The 19590-nt window shown below is 38.2% G+C and overlaps 1 protein-coding gene across 1 annotated transcript in view; it reads left to right on the forward strand.

Annotated features, from left to right (window-relative positions):
- The window catches only part of LOC124605251 (mediator of RNA polymerase II transcription subunit 1-like), a 206499-nt gene that overhangs the window by 104574 nt on the left and 82335 nt on the right, over positions 1 to 19590 (forward strand). Inside the window, exon 9 of the mRNA XM_047136808.1 lies at positions 4987 to 5224. Within this exon, the coding sequence (XP_046992764.1) occupies positions 4987 to 5224 (238 nt within the window). The remainder of the gene's footprint in view (positions 1 to 4986; positions 5225 to 19590) is intronic.

Below are 19590 nucleotides of genomic sequence, written 5' to 3' on the forward strand. Positions count from 1 at the left end.
CTCAGATATGTCTGTAACTTCTTCTTCCATGAGCAGCAGTCGTAGGTGGTATTCAGCTATTGCAGGGATCACAACCTACCACTTTCTTGCTGATTGTCATATCATTTTGGAATGGGAGAACCTTACAACAGAGAGAAAAGTGTTGCTTTGTATGTGGAGAGTTGAGGCAGGTATGGTTGACCAGTCTTTGGTGTTTATGGCATGTCTGAATGCCCCTCTTAATAGAGTTAAGTTTATCTTTGGTGAGATTGACAAACAATTTTAAGTGAGAGCTGCACTCTGTTTTTGCTGAACGCCAGACAGATTGAGGAAAAACTTTAAAATTTTATGAAATTAATTTCTAGAAATGCCACATAAAACAAAATTATTAAGTTGGTTAAGTTAGAGATCTGAAGTTGAAGATACAGAATCTCCCATATTTTCAGTTAGAAAACCTGGTCACCCTATCTGTTGATCTTTTGGCGAACCAGCTTTATCTGTACAGTAGGCCCACATTGTACATATGAAAATTCATGAAAAGCAGTTTCACCGATTTCTCAGATATTCACTTCCATAGGGGCACAAAATACAGTTTATAGATGCCTTGCTAAATCTAGTGCCCATATACATAGATAAAAGGCTAATGTCAACCTTGAAACGCAGAGACTCGTCAAAACAATTAGATTTCAAGCCTGAAGTGGGCAAACAGTTTTATGTGAACCTCAAGCCACAGAATGTGAGTGAAGAAAATGATGATAATGAAGCCCATGAAGTGTCTGAATAGGTCATAACTGTGTGTGTGGTGCATTTAGTATCTGAACTTTGTTCTAATTCTAGTTGCAAATTAATTACAAACTTTAAACCTGTTACCTATTGTCTCTAGCCTATATATGAAAATTTAGTGAAATAATAATAATAATAAATCCCGTGGAGGCCCGGGAAAAGAATAGGCCTCCGGTATGTTCTGCCAGCCGTAAAAGGCGACGAAAAGAACAAACCACTAATAGGGCTAACCCCCCTTTTAGTGTGATTAGTTGGTTCAGGACAGAACTAAAGAAGCCTCGGACAAGCGCCGTCATGGTCGGGGACAACACTTGAACCCTATGCCCGCCCACAATGGTAACGATACTGCTAGCCAACTGGAAAATGATTTAAATCCAAATAGAGGTGTTTTGTAGGATATACTTCCTGCAGCCACCCTAGAAGGAAAACAAAGACAGAGGATGAGATGGTCAGATGAAGTTAACCGACACCTCATGTTCTGTTATTACCAAGCAACAAACCTAGGAACCAACACAACTGGATACAGATCACAAGTATACACAACATTTATTACCAGATACCCAGAATTAAAATTTTTAACAGAACAACGACTAGCTGATCAGATCCGTGTAATAATCAAAAATAACAGGATACCCCAGTCAGAATTAGAAAACATCAAACAATAAGTACAACAAATACTGGAACAAAATAATGTGCAATCAGAAGAAGAAGAAAATACAGTAATGGACTCAAACATCCCAGAGCAAACAAACAAAGGACAACACGCATCAATTAAACAATCAGAGGAAAACGAAATATTAAGACAGCCACCAGAACAAGCACAAGTAGAACACGAAGCGACACACATGTTAGATATAGAAGAAAAATTTCATCCGACATATATAGAATACAAAGACACAAATACAGACATTAGACCATTCTTGCATAGACCACCAAATAACCCACAAGTCGAAACAACAATAAAAACTATCAACACAATCATACACAACAAAATAAATGAAAACAACTATGGAAGAGTTACAACTACTGGTTTATATTGGAGCACTCACTACACTAAATATACACACTAGGCAGAGATCAGAACCAACCAACACACAGAAGAAACCCACAAAACCAGCATGGCAACACAGGCTACAGATCAGAATAGAAAAACTGAGAAAAGACATCGGACAGCTAATGCAATTTATAAGAAATGAAATGTCAGAGAATAAAAAAAAAAAAGGTTAGGTAAAATCTCACAACAAGAAGCGATAGAGCAATTAGATGAAAAGAAGCAGAAATTACAAGCATTGGCCAAACGACTTAGAAGATACAAAAAAAGTGAAAATAGAAGGAAACAAAACCAAACATTCAACACAAACCAAAAGAAATTTTACCAGACAATAGATAACACACACATTAAAATAGACAATCCACCAAACATAACAGACATGGAACACTTCTGGAGCAACATATGGTCAAACCCGGTACAACATAACAGGCATGCACGGTGGATACAAGCAGAAACAGACACATACAAGATGATACCACAAATGCCTGAACTGATAATTTTGCAACATGAAGTCACCCAAGCAATTAATTCTACTCACAATTGGAAAGCCCCTGGAGGAGATAAAATAGCAAATTTCTGGCTAAAGAAGTTCACCTCAACACGTTCACATCTAACTAAATTATTTAACAGTTACATTGCAGACCCATACACATTCCCTGATACACTTACACATGGAATAACTTATCTGAAACCTAAAGATCAAGCAGACACAGCAAACCCAGCTAAATATCGCCCCATAACATCCCTACCAACAATATACAAAATATTAACTTCAGTCATTACACAGAAATTAATGACACATACAACACAGAACAAAATTATAAATGAAGAACAAAAAGGCTGTTGCAAAGGAGCACGAGGATGTAAAGAGCAACTGATAATAGATGCAGAGGTGACATATCAAGCTAAAAAACAAAGGTCGCTACACTACGCATACATTGATTACCAAAAAGCTTTTGATAGTGTACCCCACTCATGGTTACTACAAATATTGGAAATATACAAAGTAGATCCTGAATTGATACAGTTCCTAAACATAGTAATGAAAAATTGGAAAGCCACAATTAATATCCAAACAAATTCAAATAATATCACATCACAGCCAATACAGATTAAGCGTGGAATATACCAAGGAGACTCATTAAGTCCTTTCTGGTTCTGCCTTGCTCTGAACCCACTATCCAACATGCTAAATAATACAAATTATGGATACAATATTACTGGAACATACCCACACAAAATCACACATTTGCCATACATGGATGATCTAAAACTACTGGCAGCAACAAATCAACAACTCAACCAATTACTAAAGATAGCAGAAGTATTCAGCAATGATATAAATATGGCTTTTGGAACAGACAAATGTAAGAAAAATAGCATAGTCAAGGGAAAACACTCTAAACAAGAAGATTACATATTGGATAACCACAGCGACTGCATAGAAGCGATGGAAAAAACAGATGCCAATAAATATCTAGGATACAGACAAAAAATAGGAATAGATAATACAAATATTAAAGAAGAACTAAAAGAAAGATATAGACAAAGACTAACAAAAATACTGAAAACCGAATTGACAGCAAGAAACAAGACAAAAGCTATAAATACTTATGTTATACCAATATTGACCTACTCATTTGGAGTAGTGAAATGGAGTAACACAGACCTAGAAGCACTCAATACACTTACACAATCACAATGCCACAAATATAGAATACATCACATACATTCAGCAACAGAAAGATTCACATTATGCAGAAAGGAAGGAGGAAGGGGATTTATCGATATAAAAAACCTACATTATGGACAGGTAGACAATTTAAGAAAATTCTTTCTAGAACGAGCAGAAACTAGCAAAATACACAAAGCAATCACTCATATAAATACATCGGCTACACCACTGCAATTTCATTACCATTTCTACAACCCTTTAGATCACATAACATCAACAGATACGAAGAAAGTAAATTGGAAAAAGAAAGCACTACATGGCAAGCACCCGTATCATCTAACACAGCCACACATCGATCAAGACGCATCCAACACATGGCTAAGAAAAGGCAATATATACAGTGAGACGGAAGGATTCATGATTGCAATATAGGATCAAACAATAAACACCAGATATTACAGCAAGCATATTATTAAAGATCCCAATACCACAACAGATAAATGCAGACTTTGCAAACAACAAATAGAAACAGTAGATCACATCACAAGCGGATGTGCAATACTAGCAAATACAGAATACCCCAGAAGACATGACAATGTAGCAAAAATAATACATCAACAGCTTGCCTTACAACATAAACTTATAAAACAACACGTTCCCACATACAAGTATGCACCACAAAATGTACTGGAGAATGATGAATACAAATTATACTGGAACAGAACCATTATAACAGATAAAACAACACCACATAACAAACCTGGCATCATACTCACCAATAAAAAGAAGAAATTAACACTACTAATCGAAATATCCATACCCAATACAACAAATATACAAAAGAAAACGGAAGAAAAAATTGAAAAATACATCCAACTGGCTGAGGAAGTCAAGGACATGTGGCATCAGGATAAAGTTGACATTATACCAATTATACTATCAACTACAGGAGTAATACCACACAATATCCACCAGTACATCAATGCAATACAGCTACATCCAAACTTATACATACAACTACAGAACTCAGTAATTATTGATACATGTTCAATTACCCGAAAGTTCCTAAATGCAATATAACATATACCATACAGTTAAAAGGAAGTCACGCTTGATCAAGGTCCGCGTCACTTTCCATTTTTGACCAGATATAACGTCTGAGAAAAGAAAGAAATATTACTTGAAATTTCGTAACATAAAGTGGATAGATTAGTTTTTCACAGGAAATATGGGATATTGAGGTTCGGTTAAAAAAGAAGTCAGACGTATGAGACTGGTGATTTGCCTACAAGACGGATTTTCACAAACATCTCTTGTTCTCAGAAGTTTGTGTCTGTGCTTTGGGCTCTTATCGTACTTACTACCTCATTTATAGATGCAAGGGTAGTAACAGGATTGTATACACTGCAGATATCATCTTCTTCAGAGGAAACATTCAAATTTGCAATGTAATGTCCAAATATGCTCTTATGTTTTGTGATGTATTTATGTTCAGCAGATGCGGAAAAAGATGATACGTCAAAGGCACTTACTGGATCACAAGAGCTGCCTACTGTATTTGAAGTGACAGCACTATCTGCTCAGAGCCTCTCTGTATCTTTTGAGCACCCATTAGAGGAGAATATGGCAACTGCTGAACTTGAGTTGACAGACATTGGTAATTTGCGGTGTCGTGTCTATGGAACAGGCTGTGATGCTGGAACTGTGGCTGAAATGGCTAGCAGAGTTCTCCAGAGGTGAGTGCAGCTAAAAGTTTTGTGGTGCTAGGTTTCAAAAGGCCTCCATTTTTGCCATTTATCAGTATTCTCCATTTTCTTGCTTAAGCTTTTTTATGTGAGATAGATACTGCAGGCTCATGTTCTTTGTAATAATGGCATGAAAATAAATAGTTAACCTGTTTAAGGCATATCATTATCACTGTTGCTGTACATTTTCTGTGTTCTACTGATGAATTAATGAGTTCAGTCTTTTGTGTGTAATGTCTGATAATTTGTGTGTAGCTGCAATTTATGTGTAGCTGCCTGTGAGAAGTGGTGGTGGGGAGAGTTTCATAATACAGTAATAAGTTTGATTAATTAAAACATATTTCTATAGGCATCTGCATCTTAAGTTTATTTTCTTCTATTCCATAGAATTGACTAAATTATAGCTACAAATGTTTACAAGACTCTTAGTTCAACTTCGTTTGTCTTCTTGAAATAATATCACTGAGAAGAAAAGACACATTATCATTGACAGCATCTTAAAGGAACATCCTGGCAGATTAAAACTGTGTGCCAGATGGAGACTTGAACTCATGTCTTGGGCAAGTGCTTTGCCACTGAGCTACCCAAGCACGATTCGTGACCTGTCTTCACAGCTTTACTTCAACCAGTTTCTTATCTCTTACCTTCCACACTTCACAGAAGTTTCCTGCAAAACTACCAAGACTAGTATTCCTAGGGGAAAGGATGTTGTGGAGACATGGCTTGCCCGCAGCCTTCGGATGTTTCCAGAATGAGTTTTTACTCTGCTGCAGCAGATTGTGTGCTGATTTAAAACTTCCTGGCAGATTAAAATGTGTGCTGGACCAAGAATCAAACTTGAGACCTTTTCCTTCTGCATACAAGGGCTTTATCATTTATGCATTGTTGCTATCATTTTATAATAACTGACACAGAGATACACCGGAACAAAGGAAACAGATACTGTAGAACTACACAGTTGTGGTCAGCAGTGAAATAGGTCAAAGTGACAGTTGTAGTAATGAGAAGACTGTGGACAATCTTTCCAGTGCACTGAAAAAAATTTGCAAGCTTATATGTAGGATATACATTATGTATCAATGAAGGCAGTAGTGAAAATTTAATTATAGATCTGAATATTTTAATATCAGTGTTGAAAGAGCTTGCGGCATGGAAGTTACATGGTGGGGGTATAGTGCTTTCCGAAGTTGTAACTGCTAGGAATGGAGTACTCTGTGAACTGAAAATTATGTGCACAAATGGTGGAATTGATAAGCCATTTTTAATGCTCAGATAATGAACTATGTGGAGCCAATGTGAGGTCATTATATGGAGTTAAGTGTATGGGGAAAGGTTGTCGTAGTGTAAACTACTTTGTGCTCTCTTGAACATACCAAACCCACTAACACAATATGAGTAGTACACTGAAATTGTTGGCAAATACATAGACTCTGTTGCAACAGAATCTATGAAACTGCAGCTGCAGAAGCTGTAAATGATAGTGATGGAACACACTTTTGTCTAGCATCTGATGGGTCATGGCAGAAAAGGCTCAAACTTCCAAAAATGGATTTAGTAGTGCAGTAAGTGTTGGTACAGGTAAGGTATTGGATTTTGAAGTTCTCACCAAGTATTGGCATTGGTACACCTTAGTAGGTGGCAATGAAGAGAAAAAGTGTTTCCATTGGCCCTTGTGTACAAAGAACCATGAGGGGTCAAGTGGAAGTATGAAAGTAGCAGTTACTATGGATGTTTTTCATTGCTCACAGTCTGAATGAGGAGCTTAATATATGAAATATATCTGGGAGATGGGATCTGTAAATTCTTCAATACTGTTTTAAAAAGCAAATGATATGCTGAACGTATTGCAAAGCTTGAAGTGTCAGCCATGTAAAGAAAGGATGGGAATGTGCCTTCATCAGCTGAAAAAGAAACTTGGCAATACCAAATTATTGGATGGTAAAAATATGAAATGCACCAAAAGGCTTACTGTTATTGATGAATATCAGGAATACTATGGCAAAGCCAGTAGAAAAAACAGTACGATTTGAATTTGCGTGAGACAAGCAGTGTGTGCAACATACTTTCACAGGCTGTCCACAGACGCTAACGCTGCACAGAATTTGTGCCCACCAGCACCAGATACGTGCTGCAAATATAGAAAATCGGAGGCAGCTGGTAAACTACATACATTCAGACACAAACATTCTTTAATGTCCTACTTCTTGGTGATGCACGCCTTAGGAAATGGTGATTTGCAAGTTGAAGCAAAAACGCTTTATTCACAGCACAAGGTCACAAGTAAGTTAGTCCCAAGAACAACTGAAAAATCGTTCATGATCACTTGAAAATAATAGAAACAACGTTCACTGACATGATACCTGTTCTGCAGGAAGCCTCATCCCGAGTGGCTGTAAGGTGCCATATGTGGGGGCCACACCATGTAGTGTGCCATGGTTCTGTACGGAGACAATGTTGAGCAGAGCATTCTGGCTGGTCTTGCAGGTTCCAGTTGCTAACCTACGTCTGTAGCTGACTCCTGGCCCAGAACAGAGTGAGCAGCTGACTACCAGCTGGAAGCAGTGCTTCATCTTAAGTATCCAGCAGATGGAAGTATATCTGTGAACATGTAATGTGTGGCTCAATAGCAGCACCGCTAGTTTCCTGATACGCACACTGCACGGAAACGTGGCTGGTGCCCTGTAGTGGCACATGTAATAGACAGTGTATCATTAGGTCTGTGTTGTGCCACAGATGACCTCCAAATAACTCAAATTGCATTGTGCAGTGGTTGTCAGTGGATTTGCTGTGGCACAGTACTGTGCTGCAAGAACAGCTCGACGTGCTATGTCACTTCTGAGCATTTACGATGTTGCTAATAAAAGTGATTGAACTAATAAGGAATGAAGCCGCCTGGTAGAATTTTTCACAGAGCATAACTTAATCATAGCTAACACTTGGTTCAAGAATCATGAAAGAAGGTTGTATACATGGAAGAAGCCTGGAGATGCTGGAAGGTTTCAGATAGATTATATAATGGTAAGACAGAGATTTAGGAAAAAGTTTTTAAATTGTAAGACATTTTCAGGGGCAGATGTGCACTCTGACCACAATTTGTTGGATATGAACAGTAGATTAAAACTGAAGAAACTGCAAAAAGGTGGGAATTTAAGCAGATGGGACCTGGCTAAATTGAAAGAACCAGAGGTTGTAAAGTGTTTCAGAGAGAGCATTTGGGAATGACTGACAAGAACGGAAGAAAGAAATACAGTAGAAGAAGAATGGGTAGCTTTGAGAGATGAAATAGTAGTGAAGGCAGCAGAGGATCAAGAAGGTAAACGGACGAGGGCCAGTAGAAATCCTTGGTTAACAGAAGAAATATTGAATTTAATGATGAAAGGAGAAAATATAAAAGGGCAGTAAATGAAGCAGGCAAATGTCTCAAAAATGAGATTGACAGGAAGTGCAATATGGCTAAGCAGGGATGACTAAGAGGACAAAGGTAAGGATGTAGAGGCATATGTCACTAGGGATAAAATAGATACTGCCTACAGGAGAATTAAAGAGACCTCTGGGAAAAAGAGAACCATTTGCATGAATATCAAGAGCTCAGGTGGAAACCCAGTTCTAAACAGAGAAGGGAGAGCAGAAAGGGGCTATACAAGGGCGATGTACTTGAGAACAATATTAGGGAAATGGAAGAGAATGTAGATGAAGGTGAAATGGGAGATATGGTACTGCGTGAAGAGTTTGACAGAGCTCTGAAAGACCTAAGTCGAAACAAGGCCCCAGGAGCAGACAACATTCCATTAGAGCTACTGATAGCCTTGGGAGAGCCAGCCCTGACAAAACTCTAACATCTGGTGAGCAAGATGTATGAGACAGGTGAAATACCCTCAGACTTCAAGAAGAACATAATAGTTCCAATCCCAAAGAAAGCAGGTGTTGACGTATGTGAAAATTACCGAACTATCAGTTTAATAAGTCATGGCTGCAAAATACTAACATGAATTCTTTACAGACAAATGGAAAAACTGGTAGAAGCCGACCTCGGGGAAGATCAGTTTGGATTCCGCAGAAATGTCAGAACACATGAGGCAATACTGACACTTCGACTTATCTTAGAAAATAGATTAAGGAAAGGCAAACCTATGTTTCTAGCATTTGTAGACTTAGAGAAAGCTTTTGACAATGTTGACTGGAATACTCTCTTTTAAATTCTGAAGGTGGCAGGGGTCAATTACAGGGAGTGAAAGGCTATTTACAGTTTTTACAGAAACCAGATGGCAGTTATAAGAGTCGAGGGGTAAGGAAGGGAAGGAATGGTTGGGAAGGGAGTGAGACAGGGTTGTAGCCTATCCCCGATATTATTCAATGTGTATATTGAGCAAGCAATAAAGAAAACAAAAGAAAAATTCAGAATAGGAATTAAAATCCATGGGGAAGAAATAAAAACTTTGTGGTTTACCGATGACATTGCAATACTGTCGGAGACAGCAAAGGACCTGTAAGAGCAGCTGAACGGAATGGACAGTGTCTTGAAAGGAGGATATAAGATGAACATCAACAAAAGCAAAACAAGGGTAATGGAATGTAGTCGAATTAAATCGGTTGATGCTGAGGGTATTAGATTAGGAAATGAGACACTTAAAGTAGTAAATGAGTTTTGCCATTTGGGGAGCAAAATAACTGATGATGGTCGAAGTAGAGAGGATATAAAATGTAGACTGGCAATGGCAAGGAAAGCGTTTCAGAAAAAGAGAAATTTGTTAACATCGATTATAGATTTAAGTGTCAGGAAGTCGTTTCTGAAAGTATTTGTATGGAGTGTAGCCATGTATGGAAGTGAAACATGGACAATAAATAGTTTAGACAAGAAGAGAATAGAAGCTTTCGAAATGTGGTGCGACAGAAGAATGTTGAATATTAGATGGGTAGATCACACAACTAATGGTGAGGTACTGAATAGAATTGGTGAGAAGAGAAATTTGTGGCACAACTTGACTAGAAGAAGGGATCAGTTGGTAGGACATGTTCTGAGGCATCAAGGGATCACCGATTTAGCATTGGAGGGTAAAAATCGTACAGGGAGATCAAGAAATGAATACACCAAACAGAAGGATGTAGGTTGCAGTATGTACTGGGAGATGAAGAAGCTTTCACAGGATAGAGTAGCATGAAGAACTGCATCAAACCAGTCTCTGGACTGAAGACCACAACAACAACATGCCTTACAAGTTTGCGTTGTCACGCATTCCCTATTTAACTGAGAGAAGTCTCTCATGGTTCTTGTTTCGTATGTCAATTAGTGCCAAAAATCCAATTTGGTACATGTAGGTAGTGGAAAAATGTAACAGTATTACTGGGTTCTCTTTCTTTGTTAACATCCAAAACTTGATAAGTGGTAACTCATATCAGTTGAAGTGTTCAGCCTGTCTGAAGTTCTACAAGCTGCTGTTCTTCCTCCAGAGAAAAGTTGCTGGTGGATTCTGGAGACATATATGAGAATTGCACATTCAGTCATATTTGCTGACAGTTGATGGAATGAAAATACTGTGTCATGTTATTCTCAAGAACTATGAGGTAATTTGAAATGAGTTTGAGGTTATGTAACTGTGTGGATTTATCTCAGAAGTAAGAGGAACCACTTCAGATTTTTCTTTTCGACATGTGATTTCCCTATTCTAAGTTTTTTTAAGAACCTGGTGAGTTTCTCACTTGACGTCGGCATACTTTTTTTGCATACTTTTGTTAAAGTAATTTAACACGCTAACTTTACACACCACTCCTCATCATTTAACTGAGCTGCAAAGTCTGGCTGTTTGACGCTAAGCGTATTTAGTAGCTCATTTCAAAAAACCTTCTCAGGAACCAGAACCAAAGCGTCATGGCACAATTGTTTGAGGAATCTTGTCGTAACAGCCCTAGACTTAACAGAATTTACCGTGTTAATGACTGCATGTAAAACGCTTTTAAATTCTGTTGACATGGTCTTCACCACCAGAGACTCATGATGTTATGAAGCAATGTGTTGAACCTACAGTCAGGAAATCTGGTTTCAGTCTTGCAACAAATCCTTTGAATCTTCCACTCATTGCTGGTGCGCCATCAGTGTAAAGAAAAAGACAGCTTTTCCAGGCCAGCTCATTTTGTTCCAAAGTGCTGAATACTGAATTATATGCACCTGAACCGCAGCAGCTCAGTACTTGAAAGAAATTGTTTAGAAATCGAATCCTCTTGAACAGATCTTATGTAAGTCAGTAAATTGAAATTTCTTGCATATATCAGTTGACTCATTGAGCTGTAGTGAAAATACACAAGTGTCTCTTAGTTCTTCTTGGACACAATGAAACCAAAGATATTTCCTTCTTGGCACCGTCACCTAACATTGATTTCACCATTTCCTTACTTGCAGGAAAAATTATGTCCTGTGCAATATTATGGAGATGCATTTTTTTTTCACTACTACTTCAGCTGCATTATAACTGGCCACTTGCGCTTTTTCAGAAATAATTGATCTCCTTACTGTAGATTTGGCATGCTTTTCTGCTGATGAAATCAATAGACTAAAATAGTTCTTGTCTTTCCCAGACGAGTGACCATGTTTGCTACTAAATGTCTTTTCAATCTACTAGGGACCAAGGATTCATTGCTTACTTTTTCTCCACACAGGATATATTCTGGTTATGAACAGATTTCAGGTCCACTGAATGTAAATCCAAAGTTTAAATAATTCTCTTGATACTTATGAAATATTTCAGTAGGCTGCACTGCTTTAACAAGACTTACTTTTGGAATCAGTATGTTCTCACTTGTATTACTGTTTATTTGTTTGTCTCTCTGAGCCATCTTCACCTTTTTTCCTTTAAATCAAAAATTTATCCATACTGAAAAATTAACATATTAACTGGGCACTGCATACATGTGTGTAACTAAAAATCAACCTCAAAATATGTTACAACACAGACTTCAGTAGGACTTTGAGACTACAAACTGACTGGTGAAGATAATCTGGCAGTGCGCTAGATGGAGGCTCTTGTATTGTTGCTGAGTCGTATGTTACCTCCCTCTGACTGGTGTTGGCTCTTATGTTAGTGTGCTGTGGGAACTTACTACATTGTATAGTGTGTCATGAACAAAAAAGCCTGAGAACCAATGTGCTGTTTGTTAATTCAATATACCTTTAACTATTACTGACTTTTACAAAAAAATGGACAGTTATTGCTACCTGGAATATGTTTATGTCCTTACCTCTTTCCTCTTGCTTTAGTAACCCATAGATTTACAATGACTTTTGTAAAAGGATAAATCGAAGGTCACTGAACGACTGGGATATTATTCTTTTGTGGGACAGGGCCGAGGGTCCAGAAATTATATTGGTGTGTGAATTTCCTAGTTTCCTTACTGTTGTTCTAATCTTTGGTTTGGCATTTACATATATTGTGGTTCTCTTTGTCATTTCTTCAACAACATAGATTTCCCCTTGATCTTTTTGTGTAAAATAAATAGATATTACATAACTAGGATAATGTTAACTACATTTGGTATTAATGCCGTCAAAAACTTTTGAATTCTGAATGGAAACAGTTTTTCGAAAAATTGCCTTTTGACAGAGGAAATAACATTCTTTTGCTTCCCAGTTCTGCACTCTGATGGATTTTTGAGCACTTTATTGTGGTGTCATCTATTAATAAATGTTTCTTTTGTGTGCAGATGTTGAGGGTTGGTTGGAAAGTAAGTCCGAATTGCTGCAGCTAATCGGATGTCTTGCGAACATTGAAACACGGATGTGCACTGACTCCTGGCATGCATTGCTTGTCAAATAATGCCATTTGGATTTGTATAGTCACTCTGTGCTGTTCACAGTGGCAGTTGTTTGTAACAACTGATCAGCCTGTTGATTGTGAGTTATGGTCAGTGATTCAACTTCGGACAATAAGGAACGTTGCGGCAGTGGAAATTCGTTGACAGATGTGTAAAGTGTGTGGCTCCATTGTGATGTGTGACAGCAAAGTTCATAAGTGGATGGAGGCTTTCAAGGACAGATGGGAAAATGTCCATGATTAACCGAAATCAGGCAGGTCATCAGTGATTTCAGAAGATTTGATCATAGAGTGGATGAGAAGATTCATGAAAACCGGTAATTCACAATTTCACTTTGGTATTGGAATTTCCGAATGTAGAACAACTTTGCACAGAATTGTCCCCGAAAAGTTGCAGCTTTGCAAATTGTGCACACCTCGGATTCCCAGGCTGCTTACCGAGAAACACAAAATGAAAAGAATGTGTTGTGCACTCGAGTTTTTGGACCTATGTCACAAGGAAGGTGATCAATTTTTAGAGATCATTATTACAGGGTATCAGACTTGAGTTTCTCACATGACTCCAGTATCTTAAGTTTCAGTCAATGGAATGGCATCACATGACATCACCAGTCAGTGTCAAGTTGAAGCAGACAATCTTGACATGCAAGGTTACGGCACTCATGTTTTGGGATAGACATGGAGTCTTGGTAGTAGAGTTCATGCAGCAAGGAACAACGACAAATATAGCTGCTTACAACACTGCCCTGACGAAACATCAACATACAATACAGGATAAGCGATGTGGCCTTCTGACATCTGGAGTTCTGTTGCTGCAGGACACTGTCAGACCTCATTCTGCCATTGATAGCCAAAATCTGATCTGATCCTTTGAATGGGAACAGACTGTCCACCTACTGTACAGTACGGACTTGGAGTGTAGCAATTTTCATTTGTTCCACTACCTAAAAGAGTTTCTCATCAGTAAACACTTCACAACAGTAGACGAGGTGAAAGAAGCTGATAATGACTGATTATCCTCACAGGTGGCAAATATCTATGACTCAGGGACACAAAAGCTTGTAGAATGGTATTATGAAAAATATTTAAACAGATATGGAAACTATGTATAAAAATAGAGAAAAATGTTAGAAATTATTTAAAAACAGTTTTTTGAAAAAATCTGTGATGGTTTATGTTTTATTAGAAATTGGACCTTACTTTCCGAATAACCCTCATATGTTAGCCTCTTGTGATAAAATGAATATGGTATCTCGGTTTACGTTGCATACAACTTCTGTGTAGTTAAGGGACAATGCTTTATTAATTTGTGTACTACTTATGCAACTACTAAAATTTAAAAAGGTACATAGCTACTACCTGTATGAATAAAGTATTAATGCAGCAACTGTGACTATCATGGTTGCACAAACGAAATTAGGAAGGCCAGTATCCCATACTTCGAAATTCATGTTTGTGAAAGTTGTGATAATACTCAATCTTAGTAGATTATGCTAGTGTTGCTGAACAAAAATAAAGTTTCTATTTAACAGAATTTTCCTGTTTCTGGCTGATACTACCACTAATACCTCCAGTGGGAGACATACCATTCATTAACACTTGTTTCAGCACCAACACTGCAAAAAAACACACACTAGTTCAGGTTATACCATCAGCAGCTGAGACGTGTGTGAGCAAGCATTGTCTTGCATTTTGAGCTCTCATTGCTACATGTGCATTTAGAGAATGGATATAAGTGATCATGATTACGATATGCATACTACGATGCACTATAGCATTATTCCTCTCCACGCATGTGGTTGTTGTTGTTTTCAGACTGAAGACTAGTTTGCTGTAACTCTCAGTGATAGTATATCTCGTGCATACATACTGTACATATATTTATTGTACTGTACTTATTTACTGTAGTCAAGCCTTGCTCTCCTTCCACTATTTTAACACACAATGCTTGCCTCCATATGAAGTCGACAATTCCTCATGATGTGTCCTCTCAACCTATTTCTTCATATTTTCAGTTCTTACTGTTTGTTATGCATGGTAAACTACTTGGAACTCTCCCACACCTAGATTAGATTAGATTAGATTAATACTAGTTCCATGGATCATGAATACGATATTTCGTAATGATGTGGAACGAGTCGAATTTTCCAACACATGACATAATTAGGTTAATTTAACAACATACTTAAGTTAATATAACAACTTTATTTTTTTGTGTTTTTTTGTTTTTCTTTATTTTTTATTTTATTTTTATTTATTTTTTTTCTTAATTTATATCTAAAAATTCCTCTATGGAGTAGAAGGAGTTGTCATTCAGAAATTCTTTTAATTTCTTCTTAAATACTTGTTGGTTATCTGTCAGACTTTTGATACTATTTGGTAAGTGACCAAAGACTTTAGTGCCAGTATAATTCACCCCTTTCTGTGCCAAAGTTAGATTTAATCTTGAATAGTGAAGATCGTCCTTTCTCCTAGTATTGTAGTTATGCACACTGCTATTACTTTTGAATTGGGTTTGGTTGTTAATAACAAATTTCATCAGAGAGTATATATACTGAGAAGCTACTGTGAATATCCCTAGATCCTTAAATAATTGTCTGCAGGATGATCTTGGGTGGACTCCAGCTATTATTCTGATTACACGCTTTTGTGCAATAAATACTTTATTCCTCAGTGATGAATTACCCCAAAATATGATGCCATATGAAAGCAATGAGTGAAAATAGGTGTAGTAAGCTAATTTACTAAGATGTTTATCACCAAAATTTGCAATGACCCTTATTGCATAAGTAGCTGAACTCAAATGTTTCAGCAGATCATCAATGTGTTTCTTCCAATTTAATCTCTCATCAATGGACATACCTAAAAATTTGGAATATTCTACCTTAGCTATATGCTTCTGATTAAGGTCTATATTTATTAATGGCGTCATACCATTCACTGTACGGAACTGTATGTACTGTGTCTTATCAAAATTCAGTGAGAGTCCGTTTACAAGGAACCACTTAGTAATTTTCTGAAAGACAGTATTGACAATTTCATCAGTTAATTCTTGTTTCTCAGGTGTGATTACTATACTTGTATCATCAGCGAAGAGAACTAACTTTGCCTCTTCATGAATATAGAATGGCAAGTCATTAATATATAATAAGAACAACAAAGGACCCAAGACTGACCCTTGTGGAACCCCATTCTTGATAGTTCCCCAGTTTGAGGAATGTGCTGATCTTTGCATGTTACGAGAACTACTTATTTCAACTTTCTGCACTCTTCCAGTTAGGTACGAATTAAACCATTTGTGCACTGTCCCACTCATGCCACAATACTTGAGCTTGTCTAGCAGAATTTCATGATTTACACAATCAAAAGCCTTTGAGAGATCACAAAAAATCCCAATGGGTGGTGTTCGGTTATTCAGATCATTCAAAATTTGACTGGTGAAAGCATATATGGCATTTTCTGTTGAAAAACCTTTCTGGAAACCAAACTGACATTTTGTTAGTACTTCATTTTTACAGATATGTGAAGCTACTCTTGAATACATTACTTTCTCAAAAATTTTGGATAAAGCTGTTAGAAGGGAGATTGGGCGGTAATTGTTGACATCAGATCTATCCCCCTTTTTATGCAAAGGTATAACAATGGCATATTTCAGTCTATCAGGGATAGGTGGAGGTTTTACTGTGTAGCTTGCTTTTGTTTTGCTTCTGTCACATTTTTTGTATTTCAATACATGAGGTATGGTAACATTGCAATAGATATGCAACACAATGCGGTAAAATAAAGTTGCTTGTGCCACATCTTATTTACGTGCAACTACCTTATCTCAGCACAAACAAACTCTTCCTTCCCACATCACTTGCACACACAGTTGTGAGAAGCACAGTGTCTCATTAGCAGACTGTCTCATGTTGTGCTACCCTGATGTTTTGAAAATAATAAAAATGGAGTTGGATAAAAGTTGAATGTGTCAGAGGAAGTACAGCTGTCATTAAAGTCTTAAAGATGTTTGTTGGGAATCTGTATTGCCTTACAGAACTGTAGGAAGGTGGTTAAAAGCTTTCAACGAATGATACAAAAATGTAGCCGTTATTCATAGGCTAAGTCATCCCTGTTTCAGTGACAAGAAAGTGTCTGCTTGCTTTTACCATGCTACTAAACTGTAATTGACACCAAACAGTTCATGAGCTGGCCTGAGAGAAAAGATCAGTGCATACAACTGTGCTTCATATTCTGAAGGAATGCATAAGCACAAGAGAAGTTTCAAATGATTGTGAGAAATATCTTTTGTATGATGCTGCTTGTACCCTCTGAAAACACTATAAATATAAAGGAGATTATGTTGAATGAGATGTGGACCCAGTTGTTTGAATTTGAGGTGTGACACACTCACATAAGAGGTCTGTGACCATTTTATGAAACATCAAATTTTAAACACTGCTTTTATAGCTATTATAATTCCAGTTGTATGAGCCATGCCAGAAACACCAGTCAAATCAACAAGGTCATTAAGGTCACGATGATAACCTAATGTTTGTCAGAATACTGGGACTGCGAAAGTTATGGTGTTTCTCCTGTATGACTGTGATGATGTTACCTTGACGCATGCTGTTCCCCAGTAGCAAAATGTCAGTGCACTATATTACTGTTCGTCTTTGAAACACAACCTGCAACCAGCTTCAAGAAAGAAGTGGCAGCTCTTTTCCATGACAGTACTGCGTCGCACACAGTACAAACTGTGACCAATTTGTTCAGTCTGTGGTGCTGGTAAATGCTGTATCACCCACCCTATTTCCAATACTTAGCTCTTGTGACTTTGACCTGATTCCTAAGATGAAGGAAGTACTTTGTGGCATTTGCCTTAGAATTGTTAAGGTATGATAACACAATGCCTTGTTCTTCGTGTGCAGATGCAGATGTAGGGGAACAAAAGCACATGCACAAAAATTGGTAGTAAAAACGCAATTGGACATGAGTGCTTTCATGTCTACACATTGCTTCAGTATTCAAGCAGTGTGCTGTGCACACATTTCTTTGCTTGCTAATATTATGAAAAGAATAAATTTCTAAATGAGCTTTCGGCCAAATGGCCCTCTTCTAAAGCAGAAAACACACACACACGCACACACACACACACACACACACACACACACACACACACACACACACACACACACACACACACACACTACAACTCTCTCTCTGGCCACTGAGGTTGGACTGCGTACAGCAGCTGCTCGAGATGGGAGAAGCAATCTGCTGGTGGTGGGGATAGGGAGTAAGCTGGGATGGGTAGGGAGAAGGATGGCAGGTGAGGGGTGGGGGAAGGTGCAGTGCTGCTTGTGGGAGCATGCAGAGACAACATGGGGACTGCTAAGTGCAGTCGGGAAGTTGAAGGGGGGAGGGGGCAGAAGAGAAGTGGAGGAGGAGGGGGTGGGGAGGCTAGTGGGTGGGTTGGTGGAATAGAAGGCTACATAGTGTTGTAGTGGTAGCAGGGAACGGGGACGGGTTGGTGATGGATAGGGACTAGTGAACGTTGAGGCCACAGAGTCACAGGAGCGTAGAATATATTGCAGAGATAGTTCCCACCTGAGCAGTTCAGAAAGGCTGGTGTTGGTAGGAAAGATCCAGATGATGCAAGTTGCGAAGCAGTTGCTGAAGTGAAACATGTTGTGTTGGGCAACATGTTCAGTAACTGTGGGGTCCAGCAGTCTCTTAGCCACACTATGTTGGTGGCCTTTCATGCAGACAGATTGCTGGTTGTCTGTCCACGTATAAAGCAGCACAATGGTTGCATCTTAGTTTGCAGATCACATGACTGGTTTCACAGGTAGTCCTCCCTGCCTTTGAGGGGATAGGTGATGGCTGTGAGTGGACTGGAGTAAGTGTTGGTGAGAGGATGCATAAGGCAGGTTTCTGAGCAAGGTTGAGAGGATAATTCACGTCTCTGAAAGCCTCTGTGATACCCTTGGTATATTTGGATAGGGACGGCTCGTCACTACAGATGCGATGACCATGGGCGGCTAGCATCACCTGGCAGTCCTCAACCTAACAAGCGACTTTCCTCAAAGTTGACTTCACCTCAAAGATGGTCACATAGGTACCTCTGCCAATATCAAACCAACAAACTACCAGCAATACCTCTACTTCTACAGGTACCACCCTCTCCATACCAAGAAGTCTGTTCCATATAGCCTAGCCACCCGGCACTAGCCCTCCCCCATGTCTCCTCTATATGGAATAGCAATGTATCCTTTTCATAATATTGCCATTATTTCTTCCTGAATTTTCCATTATTTCATTTCTTTGCTCGGCTGTTTGTGCTGTCTTTATTGTGATGTAAGGTGACAGAAAAGGAAAATACCAAGGTGACAGAGGGTAAAATAGTATATAAATAATAGAAGTATGAGAAATACAACATGACAGTGACATTTTCATTGCAAATTTCAGAAGGAGTTCACAGTGAGAATTTAGTTTTTCTGCGGGGGAAAACTACAACAATAAGGGAGGCAATAACATTTCTTTAGATGGAAACTGATGATTTGTATATCAGTT

The sequence above is a fragment of the Schistocerca americana genome, chromosome 3 (genome assembly GCF_021461395.2).
Source record: "Schistocerca americana isolate TAMUIC-IGC-003095 chromosome 3, iqSchAmer2.1, whole genome shotgun sequence".
In the NCBI taxonomy this organism is placed as follows: domain Eukaryota; kingdom Metazoa; phylum Arthropoda; class Insecta; order Orthoptera; family Acrididae; genus Schistocerca; species Schistocerca americana.